The sequence below is a fragment of the Chelon labrosus genome (assembly GCF_963514085.1).
Source record: "Chelon labrosus genome assembly, chromosome: 10".
Taxonomy (NCBI): domain Eukaryota; kingdom Metazoa; phylum Chordata; class Actinopteri; order Mugiliformes; family Mugilidae; genus Chelon; species Chelon labrosus.
Genome location: NC_140360.1, coordinates 10,709,263 through 10,729,933, shown reverse-complemented (window position 1 = coordinate 10,729,933; position 20,671 = coordinate 10,709,263). Strand labels below are relative to the sequence as shown.

The following is a 20,671-nucleotide window of genomic DNA, read 5'->3' as shown; positions in this document are numbered from 1 at the left end:
GAGTGGGCGCAGTTGACTTCCTCATGTTCACTTGTTCCTCCATTTTACTCGCTGAAGTGTCGTCCCTCGGAGTCCCCCCTCCGCTGCGCGGCTCTCCTCTAGCCTCCGCTGTTTAAATGGGCCAAGTTGAGAAGCGGCGGAGAGTGCAAATCTTGTTTGGTCTGGGTCTGTGAACTTCAGCGTGACTTCAGCGACATACACACGGGTTAAAAACAACTCTTTCCCAACTTTAAACGCAAGTTGCAACCGCAGATACTGAGGAATATTAAGCCTCGTGGTTTTTTTTTTTTTTTTTTGGCTTATATTTCTGATTAATGACACATGCCACGCTGAAAACAGGAGAAATATTCTGCTATCAGTTCCTTTTTTATTATCTTCACTGGCTGTAAAATTGTTATCTTGGCCACATATACTCCCCCAGATCCCCTTAACAAAATCGGCGTGCTTTCTTTTTCTTTTTTTTTATTGTACATCCGATTTAGGATTCCACTTCTACTTGGTGCATATTAAAAATATCTTATTTTAAATTTCCCCAAAGGCAGACAAAGAAGAGATAGGACGTGTAGCGGCGGCTGGTAATGATTACCGTAGGTAACATAATGTAAGGGGCTCAGGGCTGCCCAGCATGTCAGGTATTAACAGAGCGAGCGTGATTAAATGTGGGAGGTAGGAGCTGTGAGGCTGGCGGAGAGCGCTGCCGCCGCTGCGAGCTGGAAACTACTGAATGGGAATCTATCCGGCAACTTCACCAGACCGCTGTCTCACGGCGACACGGGGACTCTGCGTAAAAACAAGCGGCGCGTCTCCAAGTCTGGGTCAGCCCAACTCACGGACGAAGAGGACGCTCAAGTTGGATCGGGCGAGCAGCTTTTCACTTGTTACCGGCGCTCGGCTCCCACTAACATGCCTGCCATCAAAAAGGAGAGGCTGGATGGAGACGACATGGCATTGACCGCGTTCAACCAGTCCGAATACCTGGCTCCTTTAAATGCCACCGCCATCCCCGTGGTGACCCCGCATCCGCCGCCCTACGACCACATTTTCGCCCATCACCGCGCTTACTTGGGGCTCCACGACTCGGCGCTGCATCACCAGCACCTCCACCATCACACGGACGACTTAATGCTAGAGAGGTTCTCCTCCATCCCCGACTTCCAGCCCTTCTTCGACAACGGGGAGCCGTGCATCGAGGTGGAGTGCGGGGAGAACAAGGCTTTGCTTTATATCAATAAACTGTGTCAAGGTAGTAAGGGACCCTCAATTAAATACAGGGGCGAGTGGCTCACCCCCAACGAGTTCCAGTTTGTCAGTGGACGAGAGACAGCCAAAGATTGGAAACGGAGTATTAGACACAAAGGTAAGAACAATCTCTACTTTCCCTCGCGCTTCGTGGCTACAGAAGGAGACTTTACCATTTATTAAAAGCTTTATAGACACCTCTTACTGCTGGCACTAAGTTAGGTCTCGTGGTTCGGTACTGAGTTTTGGAGTGAAAGGGTTACAGCAGTCAATGCGTAAGGAGACAGACGAGAAAAGGCGCATATCCTCCACATACCCTCCGAGCTTTTGACATAGAGTTTGGGCTGCGATCATACACCCAACCGAGGCATTTGAAGACTTGGAGTTGGCTGCACCGGACCGAGGTGAAAAGTTGGACATGGATAATTAAATATTTGGCAGTTCAAGTGTTTTGTTTTCAACAGTATGGCACGAATCGTTCCGTTAAGTGCAGCTGCACTTGTGCATGTGTGTTTTCACTTTTACGCATTGCATGTTAGGTTTGAGGAAACTTTAGAAAACCATCGTTTGCTTTGACTACTGATCATCTCGGTGTGTGTTTAATGTTATTTTGCAGCGAGTTCATATTTCCATCTAAGCATCACAAGTAAGGCAGTTGTCATTGCCACTTTTTTGCACGTGTTTGTCATATTTCGGTAAAACAAAACAGTCTTACCAGTGGCGATAATGTTCTGGTGTTTTTTATTTTTTACAATGCTGACCTTAATAGCGCTGTATTTTTATGCAACAATTACGCACGGTGCGCGCTCCCTCTCACCACACACTCACGCACACACAAGGTTACTCAGCCAGAACTGACACGCGTAAAGATGTGTAGGGGGAGGGTGTCGCCCCCGGGTCAAAAATGATAGCCTAATAGTTTAATATACCGATTGCTATGGACAGATGACAGTAGGCTTCTGTCTCTCTGGCTCGCCACCTGGACTCCCGGTGCAATTAGACATAATGGAAAAACTATAGAGAGAGATAAGGCAAGTCTGTCTGAAGGTACTGGCACCTTCAAATATACAGTAAGTAGTGTTTATTAGATGATTTTTTAACAAGATTAGGGTGAAAAATGATCTCTGAGATAATGGGCTGAAGTCAAACATCAGTTTTAAGGCGAGGTGAAAAGACCTTAACATGTGCTGTGTCATGGAGGAGATGACTGGGGAATATGGTTGGTACATATTCACTGAAAGCGACTCTTGTTTGTTTGCAGGAAAAAGTCTCAAGACTCTTATGTCCAAAGGAATCTTACAGGTGCACCCTCCAATCTGTGATTGTCCCGGTTGTCGAATTTCATCTCCAGTGGTAAGAATAACCCATTTTCTGCTACGTGCCGCAATGCCTCTTCTTTAATTCTTCTGTCCACATGTTATCTAGTGGGACGCCACTTAAGAAATCTAATGTTTATTTTACTTGAAGGCAACTTCGCAGTGAACATGTGGGATTAAAAGACTGTTAACTGTGAATGTGAAGAATACTGTCATTGTTGGTGAAGGTTATAACTTGTCAAAGAGCCCAGTGCTTCCAGACAGAGCTGAGGGATAAACTGATCAAATCTGAGTTTTAGTGTTAAAAGATTAGTTTTGATTTTTCATTGTTCAGTAATACAAACGTTTGTGTGATTGATTTTTTTTTTTTTTCTTTCAGTTAAAGATAATGCTTGCCCTTTCTTGGTTGTCATATCAAATAACATCTATTTTATTTCTATAGACCAAAATCAAATCATTTTTTTCCTCAAAGGCTGAGGCCTCCTGTATTCCCCTTACGCATGTTTTATTCATCAAAATTTTCATCTTTAATTTGATGTAGACGTTCCAGTATTTTATTGAGATATTTCTGTTGTGTCACAGAGCTCTCCTCTGCTAGTGAGTGAGCATATATTGAAGCATTGTCTTGGTAACCTTGATGGTGAAGACCCTACAGGCACACGTGTCAGCTTTGATGGTAATTTTTCTCAGCGTGAATATCAAATCCACTTTCAGCCTCTCGCAGATGCGGCGTATCAGACAGTCTTTTATTCCGAGGCTCTCAGCTGCCCAGCGTGGCTGCTTGACGTTAGGTATTGTTGGTCAGACTCTTATGTCTCACTGAATCAGTTTCCTCACCTGGCTGTTGAACTTTTGTTTGCCTAGTGCTTCCCTCAGGGCTTGGCCAGGGGCACAATGCCAAACCTTGAGGCCTCGCAGGTGTGTCACGATTACGGCATCACCACTCTGTGTGTGCGTGTGTGTCTGTCTGTCTGTGTGTATGTGTCAGCTTTGAGCAAGCACACTGCCGGCTCACTGCCGCCAAATCTGTTCACACAGGTGCAGCGGGTTGTGAGCACGAGTGTGTGTCTTTGCGTGTGTGTGTGTGTGTTTTTATCACCGCAGAGCGCATCTGTCGTCGCTCCCAAGCACTAATCTTGAGGGAAGGGTGTAAGAGGCTTAGCGAGCTACTGAGCGTGGCTACTGCTGATTATTGTGTGCGAGGCACGCAAGGCAAAGGCGGTTTTGATAAGCCGGAGGTGTTTGAGTGATACAGGTAAACTGGGTGACATTTTTTTTACAGCCTAAAATGAAGACCTGCACCCTGACGCACGGGGTTCAGCCAAAACAAATTACCTGCGGGAGGTTGTGGGGAGGAAAATCAGACAGCAGAAATGCTCATGTCTTATTTTTTTACAGAAGGGTTTGAGAATCTGAGCGTGTTTGCTTATGTTTAGGCTCATTACAGATATCTGAGTGATTGGCTTTTGGCTTGCTATGGCTTGTGCAGTTCCACTTCAATTACAGCCGTGACGGGGAAAACTTTGTTACTGACGTAAGCGGAGATATGAGGGCCTTAAGGTTGTTGTTGTAGCCGCTTCTCCCTCTTTCCCCTTCCTCGTCTGGTGGTGAAGCCTAAAGTCGAACCCACCAAGCGAATACCACCATGACACACACACACACACACACACACACACTGACACACAAGCCAAGCGTGTTGGCAGTTCCATGCGAGGCAGTGAGGGTTAGGCGGAGGAGGGAAGGCAGCGGGACTTGTATAGCCTGTACTGGCGTCTCCCTTTCTCCCCACTGCCTCCCCTCAGGGCATGGCAGCCAGCACTCCCTCACTGATGAGCTCTCTCTCTCTCTCTCTCTCTCTCTCTCTCTCTCTCTCTCTCTCTCTCTCTCTCTCTGAGACACACACACACACACACACACACACTATATGCCTGCTTACTGACACAAATTACCTCACACCGATTTTGAAAGTTTGACGGCTGAACTTTGAGTGATCTTGTTTCGCTATAGGCATGAGGCAAGCGATCATAAAAAAAAAGTACAGCAGCTGGTGGGAAGATGTTTCACCTGCCTGCACGGAAATCATGGAAGTTAATTTGCTGTGTCTGTCTGGGCACAAGCTGTGCATACCCAACACGGTAGAGTTTAAATAAGTTGATAATGTTGTTCATCCATTTTATGAGATTAAATCTGGCTGTCAAGGTGTGTTTCTAATAATCCTGTTATTATGCGATAATCAGGTGCCTGAATGATTTCTTTTTGAAGGCAGCTTTAACTTTTGTTACGGCTGCTCTTTGAAGCTGTTAGATGCTGCTTTGTACTCTGTGTGGGACTTTGCGTGTTTTTCATATAACCAAAATAATACTCAAGCTTGTGTCTGCTTCTTGAAGTTTGTTCTCAAGCTTTGTGCATTTGTGTTTTTGTCTTTTCATATGTGAGTTTGTGTCTTTGTGTGCGTATATCTGGGATTGTTTGCGTGCCCGATGCTTGTTGATTTGCCTGCTTGCTGTGCGCGCGCATTAGTGTGTTCATGCGTGTGTGTGTGTGTGTGTGTGTGTGTGTGTCTCCTCCCGAGAGAGCTGGGCTTCCTCTGCTCTGTTATTTCAGCGGAACTGGCGGAGGCCGGGAGGAAATTACACTCCCCTCCTCCGGCTCGTAAAGACCTCCTCCAATCAAGGGCTCCTCTTGCAAAGTGGATTTAAACACACAGTCACACATATCTGCACACACGTACACACTTTCCGCTTATAACTTATGGACTAGCTCATTACGTTTTCATAATGCCATTTCTAATGGGGTTAATAGGGAAAGCTTAATTAATATTAAAAAGCTCCACGTTGAGTGAAATAACTAAAGTTCATGTGTTATGTGATGGACTCAGCTTCATAGTTCATAGACTGCATATACCGTATGATATTTCTGTCCTGTGTGTTGTGTGTTCGTGCTCATGCTTGCATGCGTGTTGCTGATGCTATGTTGCTATGGTAACAATGGAATCGTCACAGGCCCAGAAGTGTGAGGATTTGTTGTTGTGCCGAGTGTATTTGTGCACTTTTGTGTGTGTGTATCGGACGCACTGCATATTAAATGAGCCTTCAGTGATGCTGTGTGTATGTTCCGCATCTCGCTGCTGCATGGACACACAGCAATCGTGAAAATTCAAGTCAAATAAACCACTTAATTTGGCAAATTTAGCCGTTAGCATAATCTTGTGTCCATTTCGACAGGACACCAAAGTTGAGAGTTGAATAGGTTTCGTTGCACATGATCCGTGTGACACTGTGACTGCACGTACGCGTGTTTGGGTGTGGACCTTGTTAAGATGCAGCTAAAATAAGTTGGAGCATCTGTCTGTCAGCCCTCTGTGGTTTATCACGATAAAGCCCGACGGCGATATTTCTTGAAAACTCCTCCTCAACATCTGTGTGTGCGTGTGTGTGCAGACATGTGTGTTTGCGTTTGTTTTTCGCCTTGTGATTTCCTCTGATAAAATTCAGCCTCGCTCTGCAACATCAGTTTCATGCAAACAGTGCTGTAGTGTCATAGCTTTGCTTTTATACATCCATCAACACAGTCAAACAAAGTCACACACTTATACGAATAAGATCCCTAGGATGGAAAATTAACTGGTTTTGCACAGTTATATTAAGTTTTCGATTGTTATTATCGAGTTGATTGTTGAGGTTTGTGATAACCAAGTTAATATTCTGTATATTTTTTGTTTTTGACACATTATGTTTAACAGCAATGATGTCCTAAAAGAAAATATAAAATTTTAAGATTGGGATGGATGGATGGATGGGTGGATGGATGGATGGATGGATGGATGGGTGGATGGATGGGTGGATGGATGGATGGCAGCCCAAAGCAACACAAAATATCAGTTGAATTTACCAACCACAGCTTCATTCTCGCCTCGACTTCCCCCGTGTTTGTCAGGGAAAAGAAAGGCACAGTCGTTACCTGCCTGCAAAGCTCCCCTGTGGCGACCTCAGTGGGCCTATACAAACACTGAGACGGAGAGGGAGGGAGCGCGAATAAGGGAGGAAGGAGGAAAGAAACAAGAGGGAAAGAGGAGAGCGTGAGGCGCGCTTGCACGCCTGACTGCACCGACTCTGACCTCCCAGCGCCGAGCCAGCAGCCTCCCCTCCACCTCGCCGCCTCTCGCCCTCTGTGCACCTCACCCCCTCCCGCTGCTGCCCCCCCCTCCCCCGTCAAGCCCCCCCTTTGCCTTGTGCCGCTCCACTGGGCTGCAACTGCCCGCTCGGCTCAGCGCGTGGGGGCCGAGTGTGGAGGAGAGCATGTGCGCGTGTGTGTGTGCGTCTTTGTGTGTGTGTGTGTTGGGGAGGCGTGGGTCTTGGTCGCATGCCTGTCTGCCCTACAGTGCTTTCTCACTTTTTTCTCTTTCTCTCACATTGCCTTCAACAAGCAAGTGTTGCCTAAAGTCTGTACCAGCACCACACACACACACTGCTGTCCAGAATCAGATTTATTTTGCCAAGTGCACATGCACTTATGATGATGAGGAGATTTACTTGATAAAGTTGATGCACTGGTGCATGATCTCATGGAAGATTTGTAGTTTCATTTCTAAAGTGTGTTCTTTGCACAATATGTATGAAACCATGCAGACCATGTTGAGCCGCTCGGGCAGTACGATAACACCAAACAGGAAAACAACAACAAGGAATCAAATCGTGTTTACTGTGGCTAGATAAGTTCTCCACACTTAACGCTTCAGAAATAAAAAATCTGACTTGTCGCGTCCCACCTGTTGATAAGGTTGACGACACAGTTGTGGTTTATGTCTTTTAAATTAGACTATATATATACTTCTCACACTCTTCGTAAATGAGGAAGAGGCACTCGTCATTATGTCTTTTATTTGACCTCGAACGCGACAGATCGTATCTTTAAATGACACAGTATTTTACAGACATGTCCACTCGTTCTCAACACAGATAACGATATTACAGCACTCATAGAATATGCTGTAAAAAGTCAGCATTTTTCCAATTAAAGCTTAGTAACATGTTAAATGTACACTGTGAGGCTGACAGGCATATAAAGAAGGAGCTTTAATAATAAGTAATTTAAAGAAAAGAGGAATCAATGGTGCTGTTGTTCTACAAAACCAGGAAAATGTGTATATTCTGGACAATGAGTACAACTAAAATACAGATTACAAATGAAAAAACTATTTGGGTGTTCTCTACTTTAGCATTAGCATTATATTCCTATACCAGAACACATCCACGTATATATATCACCCGTTATTTGATTGGAACTAGATTAGGCAAATGTAAGGCTCAGTTTTTCTGCGTGCGCCTTCCCCCTGATTCAGTTTTGCTGCTCATCGTGCACCAGAAAGGTCAAAAAGTACACTGGATGCAAATGGCTGCTTCTATAAACAAACCACGCCACGACCGGTGGTGAATAAAAACCAAAACAACACAAAAAAAAAAACACCTAAATTATTTTGGGAGGACGGTAAAACTGCCTTCATGTCCCAGATAATGCTGGGTGTATGAGAGCTTCTATTAATGTGGTCTGTGTATTCATCACAGCAAAAACAATAAACACCAGCTCTCTTTTTTTAATATATATATATTTGTGTTTTGTGGCTCCAATAAGAGATTTATTTTTTATATATTTTTTGTCTTTACAGATATTACGCTGACTATCAGACAAATCATGTAAACTTTATTACTGGGGGAAATCTGATTACTGTGAACCATGTAAACACTTAAATCAAACCATTATCCTAATCTGATTATTGGCAGTAGTCAGGTTAGGCTGGTCATGTTTGCATGCGAAGCCATCCCAGTTTGACCAAAGCTGACAAATTCGTAGCTGATCACCTCTCATATATGCACCTGCAGAAATGTCAGGGCGGCTTTCTGTGCATTTGGGTCAGAGATAAGGAGGTGAGACTAAACGAGAATTCAGTGATGAACTGGATTTCAGCCTCGCATAAACACGCAGCAGATAACTTGTTTGTTTTGGCCTGGTTTCAGAGCTCTTATGTTAGCGCCGTAATGACCGCTTCACCCCCCTCCTCTCCTCCTTCCACCTTCCTCGCACTCGTTTCTTTCCTCTCTCCTTCTCTGTCGTCTCCTCATTCCCCCTCCCCCTTTCCCCTGGTGCTCGCGCCAAGTCGGCCCGCCATCCCGCCTCCACACACACACACACACACACACACACACACACATACACACACACACACGCTGCGAGGTAACGGCAGACAGGCGCGTGACTCATTAGGCATTCGTCCCCCAGGGAGATTGCTGGGGGGGCGCGTGCGAGGGAGAGAGAGCGCCGCAGCTGCAGGAATGTCACGGGCGGCTACTGCTGTGTGTGTGTGTGTGTGTGTGTGTGTGTGTGTATGTGTGTGTGTGTGGGTGTGTGCTCGCTAATGCTGGTTGGAGCCAGCGGCAGGGCACTGCACCTTTCAGGAAATAACGCAAGGAGAAAGGGGAAAAAAAAAGAAAAAACCCACACTTATTAGTCCTGTTTTCCACCAAGAGCTCATTTAAAAGTCTAAAATAAATACGCAGAGAGAAAACATCAGATTGCTTTATAATTCTGCTTGATGTTAAACGTCTTTGCCGGCCAACATGTGCTCTAGATGTGATATTAGTCTGTGCCGCTCGTACTAAATGAGGATTTAAAGACATCGCATTAACGAGGGAAAGGAGCACGTAAGGCAACAAATATGAGCACATCACTCACCGAAAAGTTTTATTACTCATCTACTGAACAAGAATGTGCGGAGACGATGGTTTGTTTTTGGCCTTAAAAGACCGAAGCATACGTTTGACTTGTTGCCATTCCTCAAAATATTTGATAAGCTGAGTGAACCCAGATTAATACCTTGTTTTTACCACATCTGAAAATCTCAGCCCACCAAACTGAGTGGCATTCAGTGTCTGTTTGCTTATAATGCAATGGGAAAGTTGTCATGTCAAAATGGAGTGACATGCTGGAGAAAAACGTTGTTTACCCAAGAGATGAAAGGTTTGAATATGTGAATTTGTTTAAGTGGCCAAGATAATCTAAGTGTATTGTGAGAATATGCAAGTAATGTGTTGGCCCAGCTGTGGCTGACTTTGACTAGAAACAACGTACAGCACATTTTCATGTCCAGTTGCCTTCAAACCATATTATTTTGTAGTAATGATCTAATATTTATGTCTCGTAGAAGAAGTCTGTAAGTTTGGTCAAGTCAGAAACACTTCTGTCCCCCTCTGCCTTAAATGTGTGAGTGAGCTGGACTGAAGTTAAATAATTAATTCAGTGTTGTCTTATGAGGTTTGACATGTAAATCTGGCAGAGTGAACTGGTCAAGTTCAAGAAACTTAACAAGTTGCTTGCTTTCCTTTTACGTTTTCCTATTTTTTAAGTTCTTTATTTGACAAGACGAAAAAACTAAAAGTGATTTTGTTCAAAGCGTGGGTACAAAGACAACATGTGAAACTGCCCTAAAATGAATGTACAAGTTAGGGCTGGATTCAATGTTTACCGCCCCCATAGTTATTAATGTTTTCATTATGAAGTATAGAAAAAACCATGACCTAACACCTGACTTACAAGAAACTATACTACCATCGTAGTTTAGTTTCTCTAAAAACATTTATTTTTTTAACAAGTTAAGCAAATGCCTGCACATAACCTGCACTGTAATCTGTCAGTTCAAGTTCAGTTTGGTGCATATTGTATTAATATGTGTGAATCAGTTAGAGCAGCTACATGGTTCTAAAGTTTATTTCATGACATGTCCATCTTAATAGTTTGTCCAGGTCGTGTAACCGGCTGATCAGTATGCCTCCTTATGCATGTGCATCTGTTTGTATATTTCTCTTTTTTTATTATTTTATTTTTGTCGTAAATGTGAAGCCCAGATATATTTCTTGGCTTGCCTGACTGTTAGACAGAAAGCGTGGGAGGTGATATTCATAGAGGTGCTTTTAGTGGGACTTTTATGAGAGACTTTTTTCCATGGCTGAAAGGAGGTTGACCACACACAGTAAGGTTGCCTCAGCTCTGCGAACAGGCGTGTGTGTTCGTGCGTGCATGTGCGAGCCTCGGCGCTCAGGCGCCCTTCCTTTGAGCGCTCCTACGTGGGCTGCCAGGGGTGTGTTTTGCTTCATGTTTTGTTTCAGAGAGCCCTCCCCCGTGCTGCGGAAGTGTTGCCGGAAGCAGTGGGAGCTCACCCCCAGTTCTGCGTCAGTGCCACTAAAGAAAGGATTGGGGCTTTCCGGGAGGAGAGGGGAGGGAGAAAGGGAGGGGGGGCTGTCAGCCTGGGTATGTCACGGCCATGTGGGTGGTTGTCTACATGCGCACACACTCAGCCACAGTCACGACTGCTCTTAGACAAACTATTCTTGTATACACTATGTTGCTGGCTTGCTCCAAGTAAAATCCCCTGCTTTGGAGGGGAATTCTAAGCAACATGAACAGGTGTGTGAGCGCCTGTATGTGTGGGGATGGTGAGCGTAGTGCGCATGTGCAGTTTTTCCCGACAATGTGAGGACTGCAATAAATAGACTTGGAGGAGGAGAACTTGTATTTAGCAGATGTGTGTGTCTGACAGATGGAGCTGGGGTTGTATCCATATAAGAGCGTTGTTCCGGCGTGATGTTTCACTCCAGTTTCCCCCCTCTTAACACCCTGTTGGAGCTCTGGCACTAAATTCTGCAGCAAGACATTGTGTGGAAGGAGTAGAAGAAGTATCAGAAAGTGATCCACTGTACTCAAACGCCGGAGCAGAACTTATAGAAAGCTCCAGCAGGAAAAAAGAAAAGGAGGAAAAAACCTTCCTTTCTTGCAAGACAGGAAAGGAGAGAAATGTGCAGAACTCGGTGGCCTGCTCCTCCTGGGGGATGTTTTCATCTTTCTCTGCCCCTCCTTACTCTTTTTTAATGCCTGCCATTTGAGAGACTCCAGAGGGCCTGCACCTGTTTGCCTCTTGGCTAGGAGCCCCCAAATCCCTCCTCCTGCCCCCGCCTGCCACTCATGCTACCGCACCTCCTGGGATGGATGGAGCGAGGGAAGGAGGGAAGGAGGGAATGGGGAGGAGTGGTGGAGTGCGGGGTTGCGTGTGGTGGAAGGGATAGCTGGAGGGCTTGAAGGCGTCCAGGAGTAAAAGCAGAGATATAAGCAGCGAGAGAGCGAGAGAAAGAGAAAGAAGGGGGATATATAGTTTTAGAGTCCACTCTCCCACACTGGACAGACCTTCTCTCTGTTGAGCTTTATCTCTTTCATGTTTTGACTCACCACATTCTCTTTTATTTCTGTATTTTCTCTCACCTTTTCTCTCCACTGTGCAAACCCACATCTCCCTCTCCTTCTCTTCCCTGTTAACTTTTCTCCTCAGTCTGTCACTCCCTTGCTCTCCTCCAATTTCCTTCTCTGACTCAATCTTTTTTTTTTAACTCTCTCTCCATCTCTCATTCCTCCGGTCTCGGTTATTCCTCTGCTCTTCTCCCTCCCCCTTCCCTCGTCTCTCAGTGATAGGACCCTGTTAATCTGCACTGACCTCTTCAGGTCACATTAAAGGTCGCCCAGCCTCACTTCCCTAACGCCCCTAGGGCCACACTCTCCGCTTAATCCCTTCTTTTTCTCTGCTAACTCTTGGCGGCTTTGGAACAAATTCAATGCACCAACCGATCTCTGTTTAGTTTTAGAGTAGAGAAGTACTGGTAAATGTGACTTTGGTGCTGTTGGAAGAAACAGGAACCACAAGGAAGTAACCTCATTTCAGCAAGTTATTATAACCATTATCTTCCTAGCTATTTTAGACCTTTCATGAATATTCAAACTTAATAAGTAATGTTGATGCGGCGATATTTTTGAGTCTTGATTTGTGCCATCTGTGTGTTTTAACTTCAGTATCCAGGACTAGCAAATCCTTTTGCTTCATTGTCATCTTTTCTGTGTGACATCTTTTGCAGAACCGTGGGCGCTTGGCAGAGAAGCGCACCATCCCCCTTCCACCCAACCGGGTGCCCAAGAAGGAGCTGGCCTCCATATTCAGCAGCGACGACAGCGAAGGCAGCGAGCGGGCGAGTGGCGATCATGCCCACATCAAACAGGAGGACGAGCTGCATTACAGTATCATGAGAAAGAGGTGAGGGAAACGTGACTTGTGTGGCCATTGTTTCCATATATTACCTGTATGTTTGACTTTAGAGTCCCGTGTCTATTCTGGCCTTATAAATGGCCGGCGGTGATCCAGCCTTTAAAGTTAGCATATTTAGTTAATATTTCAAATCTGTGTAGGCTTTAATTGTCCCTAAAAATACAAATGCATACGTCACCATTGGGAGAAAATGTCATGCTGGCCTGTGAGGTGTCGCTTCTGAAAAGAAAGTTAAGTTTTGTCTGCTTCACTTCAGATCATGCCTAATTGCAGATGGCAATAAAAGTAATGGCACCTTAGCCGTGTGTTGTATTTTCATCAGGATAATTTTAAAGTGTTAGTCTCGTATTCAGACAAACAGATAAAGAGTCGTATTGCAGAAATACACAGTACGCATGGCTTTTGGTTTGGGATGTCTGGTGGAAGCAGTTGAGCTTTCAAAGTGTTAATTGGTTTGTTGGTTGGCGTTTTGTTGCTCCTGCCAAGTCTCTGTGTATCTGCCTCGACTTGATTATTGAAAGACTGAGCTACCTGAATCACCGCTGTCTCCTTTATCCCGTTGTGTGGTTTCCGGGGGAGCGGTTTGATCATTGAGCGTTTAATATAAAACAAATATTATCATTTGTTGTCGTGTCTTTATGATGTCGATTTGCACTCTTTCACCCGGCGTGAAGAGCGTTTTAAAGTGGTATGACATGACTAGCTTTAGAGTTTAGTTTCATGTCACTGCGCATCTATTCTTGGAGCTCATTAAACAATTTAAGAATATTTTAGAGCTCAGAGTAGGATAAGACCATAAAGACTTAAAGAGAGAAAGACTAAGGTTAATAAAAAGAAGGGTATGCTGCCTCAGAAGCACTTGGTAAAAACTGCAGTCCAGCATGCGTCTATAAACAGTCAATGTCTGGATCCTCATCTTTCATGCTATAGTTTTGTACGGATCAGGAGGAATACTTTTTCATGCATGAGAAACTTTCATAAAGTATGGACTAGACTTCTCAAACTTCAGTCCAAGTGGATAATCATGTTCCTCATCGTCATACATGCAAAACCACCCACACATGCAGGGTTACAGTGAGGTCACCTCATTACGATCAGTCAAATGGTCTCTGAGGAGCACCGGCTCTCATTGACTGCAAACATGCTGCTTGGTTAGGAACAAGAGCTAAACCTTTTTTTTTTTATTTTCTCCGTTTATAGTCGGTGCTGTCTGGAATATTAATCACATGGATTTTGTGATTTATTTTTTTGCCTTGTACACCAAGTGTTTTGTATCTTTCAGAAGTCAGACAGGTTATGGACAGATATAATGCAGAATCTGTTCATTGATTAACCTCAGAAAGTCCCCAGCTGCATTATAAGCAGCTTGTGCAACCTCATTACAGGAGGGGATGTTTTTCATGTCTTGAGACTTGCTTGTGACACGGCGGACAGCGCAGCAACTGTGAAGCTTTAAATGGATCCACTAACCTCGTTTAAGAGGGCTTCCCCTCCCCCTGACACTTGTGCCGCTGGCGTGTTAAGATGATAATGAATTTAAAGAACACTTATGACTAATATGTCAGGCTTTTACCCTTTGAAAGGCGACGGACTTGCTGGAGCCGCAGCTCCGGTCTGTCGTGGGCATCCGTCTCAGCCCTGCTTTATCCCCCAATGTGGGTCTGGACGAACAGGATAATGGGATGTCCAATCATGAAAATGTGATTTCCATTGACCGCAGCTTCGTAAGTGAGTCGTAGAAGGGTCTTAACAAATTGGATTTAGCCAATGGATGTGAAAAATACAGGGCCTCTGTATGCATGTGTGAGTGTATCTGTGCTGTCTCATCCTCACATCATCAGGGCTGGCGGCAGCACTGTCACACCCACTTGGCTGCAGTAACCTGTCTACTGTAACTGTACGTTAATGGGCTCATCAGATGCACCATATGTCGGTTATTTAACTTTTCAATCCTCACGTAATGTTTCTTGCCGCAAATTAACTTCCAGTAGTATTGCATTAGGAGATACGTTTAGCTCAAATCTTTCTGCTCCAACCTAGTCCTTCACTGTAGAGTTAGATACATATTTTTGTCTGGTTAGTTCAGGCAGCAGGGTGTTTTTTGTCTGTCAGTGCCGACAAGTGTTATTTTCATAGCTCATCATTCTAAGTTTGCAATAAGACAGTTCATCTTTTAATCAGATTACTGTTAATATTCGCCGGCTTTATAGACAATTTGTTTACTTGGCTCTCCATAGATCTGTACTCGTCCCGCTGAATAAGCAGAGATCACCTACAGATTAAAGTGCAGCCAAGCCATGGAGCCAAACAAGTAATCGTTATCGCAGAGAGATTTCTTAGGAACCTCCTGTTGTGGCTCCTGGCAAACTGACAGGAACAAAAAATTAGAAACTTAAAATGATTAGTTATGTATTTCGTTTTCAAGACTGAATATGTGATTTTCAAATCCTGTCATGGAACAGTCATGTTTAAACGAGGGAAAATGGCCTCCTCGTGTTTAGTTGACCCTTTCATCTTCCGCAACCTCCTCCCTATACAGACTTTGTGGCTTTCTAATTACGCCACCTCACTTCCGCCTTTGCTCCTGTCATAATTACTACAGTCACTGTCACGATGAAACATGGCTGTGGGTTGAATAAGCTGCTTTGACAAGCAACCTATGGGGTCGTTTTTTGTTTTTTTTCTTTTAAACGGTAAGACAGTCTCTGGATCTTTTCTTACTCAAGGGTAAAACAAAGTCTACTTTAGTGCTTCTGTTGGCCATAGATAGCAAAGCTTTGATTGAAAAGTGCTGACTGAGATTCTGGGTAATTACCTGGCAACCACCCTGGGTTTTTATAAGTTACACCTGCTGACGTATGCCTTTCAGCCTGCACCCTGTAGAACAAAACTTCACCACGCCAATTATTAACCTTTCGCAAAAACAAATACAAAGACAATGTATCTGGTTTTCAGTCACCAGTGTTGCCATTTACGACTTAATCGTTTATGTGCAGACGCTTCCTCCTACACACTTTGTGTTATGCCGTACTGAGTAGATGAAGGAGGAGGAGGGAGGTTGTCATAAGGTCTGCAGACCTTTACCACGACCAATAAAAGCATCAAACATACCAAGATGTATAGCCTAATACCGGGTCTCTTCTTATATGGTCCTGTCTTTGTTCGTGGGAACCAATCAACTTGCTGAATTTAGCAGAACGTACTATCTTGTTTTTTTGTTTTTAGCAGCAAAGTTATAGTTTAAGTCATTGAGGGTACAATTTTGGTAGACCTGGTTACAGCCTTAAACTGTATATTTTTATTCCGGAGAAACTTTGAGGCAGTGAGAGCTTTGGTGTTAGTAGACCGTGAATGTTGATGCTGATAAGTGGCTGCTCATTGAAATTGACTGTGTTCATGGACGTTCTTTCTCCATCGTTCTCCCTCTACGGGCCGTCTCTCTCCTTGGAAACAGATCTTTTCACGGAGCAGCTGACAAGGATGCTGCACTCAAATGTGCGCAAAAACCACAGAGAGGGAAAGAAGCTAATGCTGAGTTAGCTGCTGTATGCCTATTGCATCGGACAGTCCGTCCTCTGGCCTTTATTGAACAACTGTGTCATTGCCTTGTGCCAGTAAGGGGTCACGGACAGTGTGAAATTACTGGAAATGGCTCTGCCCTAAAGCACTAATTAGTGAGCTTAGACGTTTTATAGCTCTTTTGGAGGAGCGTTCCTCTTCAAAAAAAAAAAAAAAGAAATCTGGCCTTGTTTACAAGCATTCACCATGGCAACGGAGTCACATCAATTTGGTAGTTGGGTTGGGCGTTGGCTGGCAGCACAGCGTCCATCGTTGCAGCGCAGAACCGCATTTTTTGTCTGTTAGCTCCATGTCAAAACAGAGATTAACAATAAGATCTGTTCCAGCCGTTCAGGCTCAGATTTAGCTTTGGTTTGGAGCTTCATGACATTCATCATTCACATTGTTTATTATTCACCACACAGTGTGTTGAAATCAGCTGAAGATAACAAGAGCTTTAGCCTCTTTCAATAACTGTGTGCTCTGTGAAAACTCAGTATAATATTAGAGATAGAGTCTTTATTGTCCTATAAAGGATATTCTTCTTCACACATCAATTCATTCCATAAAAGAAAGACAGCAGCATTGATGTTAACATCACAGTCTCATACAAAAAAAAATATCATTGCATAATGGTATTATAACGGGACTTTTTTTATTTTGTCACTCCTTCTTAAAATTCTCCAAATCAGAGAATTAATTAAGAGTGAATCAGTTCTTTTCAGGGGTGCCTAAATGTTCCATGGCAGACTTACTTTATATTCTATTTCCATTGTACTTTTCCTTCCTCCCTTGGCTGCTTTATCGACCTCATGTCAGCCTGTACAGCCGAGGAACAACAAGGAGAAGTGAAGCCGGGCTACTCTTACTTATTTATGTATCTATTTCTGTATTTATTCATTACCCCCTCCGCTTGCAGGGTTCCCAGTTGCGGGTTGTCTTTTGATGCAACTGTGAGAAGCATGACAATTGTGTTTCCATTACTCACAGGAGTCAGGCAAAACATAAAATGTATATGGATCAGATCCAGATTTTTTTTTAGTCTTTGTGTGTCCTAAAGTATAAGTATTTTTAAAATAAAAGACTTGGATTACTTTTTCTTGTTGAGCACCAGGGAAACTTTACTCATTCCCTCTTTTTCCAGCATATCTCCCATGTCCATACCTTGCCAAGCCCTTGTTGTTGAATATTACATATTGCCTGGTAGTATTTGAATGCTGCTGTGGGCCACCTGTGCAGGTTGGAGCAGGCTGCGTTCAGGCTGTTGTCTTGAGCAGATGAGGGTAGTAAACCTGCGAGCGCCAGATGTTACACGGCACTTGCACCCCGTCTCTCTCCCTATTCTCTGCATCTCTTGCTCTCTCTCATCCGCCTCCTCCTCCTCCTCCTCCTCCTCCACCACCTTCACATCCCTGCTGTCTGTCTGTCAGCACTTTCCCAGTGGTGGTGTGAGACGTGGCGTCAGGGTGCCTGGGCTGCCAGCTTTCTGCCAGCTCACGCTGTGACCTCCAGCCCCGCCACCTTAGCTCCACGTGCCAATGTCACAGCAGGGCACGACGGGGCATTTACCGAATTAACTCCTTATGCCAGAAAAAGGCTCATATCATGTTGTTTGGACTGTTCTTTATTGGTAGAAGGGAGCACAGCCTTTGCAAAAGAAATATTTTATTATATTTGGCAGTAAGGAAACATTTAAAATACTGTGAAAGTTTTAAAAAAAAAGCATTGAAAGAAAATGACTAGTGGGGACTGTGCTAAGTAATATATAACTGGTCCTAATAAAAAAATGTAATTATAAAAACCTAAACCCTGGTATCATATTAGCCCCAGTATCAAAAATGTTATCATGACAGCCAGCCAGAGTAAAATTCTAATTATTAGAGAGTTTGATGTAATCAGCTGTATCCATGGCAGACTTTGAGTAATAACACATATTAGTTGGCCCAGTGTCTGGGTCAGTGTGTCTGTTCGGTGTCCGGTGATGAAGGGGCAGTATTGACCAGTTTAGGGATGAGCTGAGGATGAGATTATTGTCTCTGGTGTGCACCTGGGTGATAAGAAGGCGGCTCATGTCCTTCTTAGCTATCAGGCCCAGCAGCCACGATATAACCCCCCTCCATCTTTTGCGAGGCCCCCGTCCTTCCCGGCTAACCCTTAGGAGCTCCTTAGGGAGCGCTGACTCAGGTGACTGGGTTTTATACGGCATCCCCACCCCCATCTCCATTCTCCATGGCTTGGGTATGACCTTGCCTCCACCCGCAGAAAGAGGGGAGGAGGAGCAGGAGGAGGAGGAGGAGGAGGAGGAGGAGGAGGAGGAAGAAGGGGCTGAGGGAGGGCAGAGGTGGGTGGGGATAGGGCTTGGCCCTCATTAGCCGAAGCCGAGGCGGGACAGCTCAGGAGAGGTGCGCTAATTACCCCACTAACGATGTCCTTGCCGTTCGTGGCTTAGAGCGGCCACCTCGCCACGGGATAATAACCCCATAACCTCTCTGAGAAGTTCAGGATGGCATTATCATGATCACTTTAAATGATGGACAGAGGGTGGTGTTATAGTGCAGTTAGCTGATTGATGGATTTGGCTGCAGTTTCTCGCAGGTGTTACTGCAGTGGGTGAGATGTGTTTTTATTTGGAGTCAATGTGTGACGCAGATTTATTATTAAATGACTTAAGGCACAATTTAAAAAAAGAAACCTTCCTTGTATCTCATTTTCTTTTTGAAGAAACCCGTTGGGCTCTGAGATACAGATAGCTACTAATTTTAGCAAGTTGCACTCTAAAAAAGAAGCCTATCATTAGTCTAAAAGTTTGCAGACACAGTCCAATCAAGCGTCTCCTCGCTTAGCAACCAACGGTGACTGTTTTGTCTGCGAGCGTTTTCTGAGTCATTGGTTCTCTGTGACTGAGAGGTGACTGGTGAGGCCGGCATGAAGCCCTCAGCATTACCCTTCATCTTTTCTGTTAGCGTGTGGAAAACAGCTTGGCGACCGACAGCCTGACATTACAGCAGGAGCCTGTAATCATGGGACTGTAAAAACCCAAATCCGGCAGCCGCAAACAGTGTGGCCTCGTCATAGCGGTGGCAGCTAAGAACCATTCACCGCTTCTGTCCCATAAACTGTGTTTGCCGTGTCATACCAGACCCCCTTCACAGATGATTCTGCTTTCAATAAAGTTGCCAGTTAAGCTTGTAAATGAGATTCCCGCTCACATGAGAAGATGCAGATACCACGAAGCTGACATGTGTCAAAAGCTGGTATATGTATGTCATCGTCACAGAACGGTGAACGATGTTTAGACTGTATGCTAAAAAATATTCACCCCCGTACCTCTCCTACCACACAAGCTGTTTGCCATTACACCGACTACTCATGCACTGCACGGCTGCCATACTCCCCTCAAACGCTAAGCGCCTATTTCCCATCATTATGCCATTTAATGCGATCAGGATGGTAATCAGATTGCAAATGAAATACCTCTATGACACAGTTGTGTGGGTCTACTGGTGTGGGGAGTTTAGAAAGGCAGTGGGTAGAGAATTTAGAAGGACAGAGCGGCTACGACCAAATCTGGGCCTAATCTGTAAACCCTCCCTCCTCCCGCTCCTCCTTTGGACGCTGAAGGGCAGGAGAGGGTGTATGAGAGACTCTTGTGGACAGTTTTTCTTTTTGTGAAGGACCTCCTGTTGAAGTGTAGGCACAGGAATAGAAAAGAAGGTCAGAAATTCTGCGTTTTACAATCATCTCAGATCCAGCGTATTGTCTTTTGAATATAATACTCTGTAAAGTAATAAAGATCAGTTCAGAGCTTGATTGAAATGCATTTTGTCTTAAATATGGTTCACCTGTCTTTTCATCTTATTCAGTGTCAACATTTCTCCCAAACAGCCATCGTTTAAAAAGAGTCGTAATCAGGTTTTAAGCTTTTAAACTACTTATGAGTGTTGAATATGTTCATTTATAATCTTAGTGTGGAAGATGAGTAGGGATGAGACCCGAAAGTGCTGGATACGGTAGTCTGTCAGAGTGTATTACACACCTCAGAGCTGAGAGCCAGTTGACTGGACAGCCACTTGTAGCTGCTGAGTCTATGTGGAGGTGTGCGTTTTATAGAGGGCAAGTCTGTCTGGATGGAGGATTTCTGCAGTAAGTAGTGCGCGAATTAACACGCTGCTGCTTTGCACATGCCGATTTGAACTGCATCTTGGAATTATGTTAATTTGGGGCTGGTTTTAAATGCCCTCTCTTTCCTGTGTGTCTTACAGTCGTGACAGTGACCTCTCTACAATTATCTCCAACCTTCACCACACCAGACAGCACGGCATGCCCGAAGGCCAGTCAGCCTCTGACCACAGCACCAGTACTGGACACACAGGTAGGATCCCCATCTTTCTTTGTTTGCATCGTGCTTGATGATATATGC

General features: G+C 44.5%; 1 protein-coding gene across 2 annotated transcripts in view; it reads left to right on the top strand.

Annotated features, from left to right (window-relative positions):
• The first annotated feature begins 496 nt into the window (after positions 1 to 496).
• samd11 (sterile alpha motif domain containing 11) overlaps positions 497 to 20,671 on the top strand; it is a 47,252-nt gene continuing 27,077 nt past the window's right edge. For both annotated transcript variants that reach the window (XM_084554065.1, XM_084554064.1), the window contains exons 1-4: positions 497 to 1,357; positions 2,501 to 2,592; positions 12,506 to 12,681; positions 20,514 to 20,623. In XM_084554065.1, the coding sequence (XP_084410191.1) occupies positions 658 to 1,357; positions 2,501 to 2,592; positions 12,506 to 12,681; positions 20,514 to 20,623 (1,078 nt within the window). In that variant the 5' untranslated portion in view covers positions 497 to 657. The remainder of the gene's footprint in view (positions 1,358 to 2,500; positions 2,593 to 12,505; positions 12,682 to 20,513; positions 20,624 to 20,671) is intronic.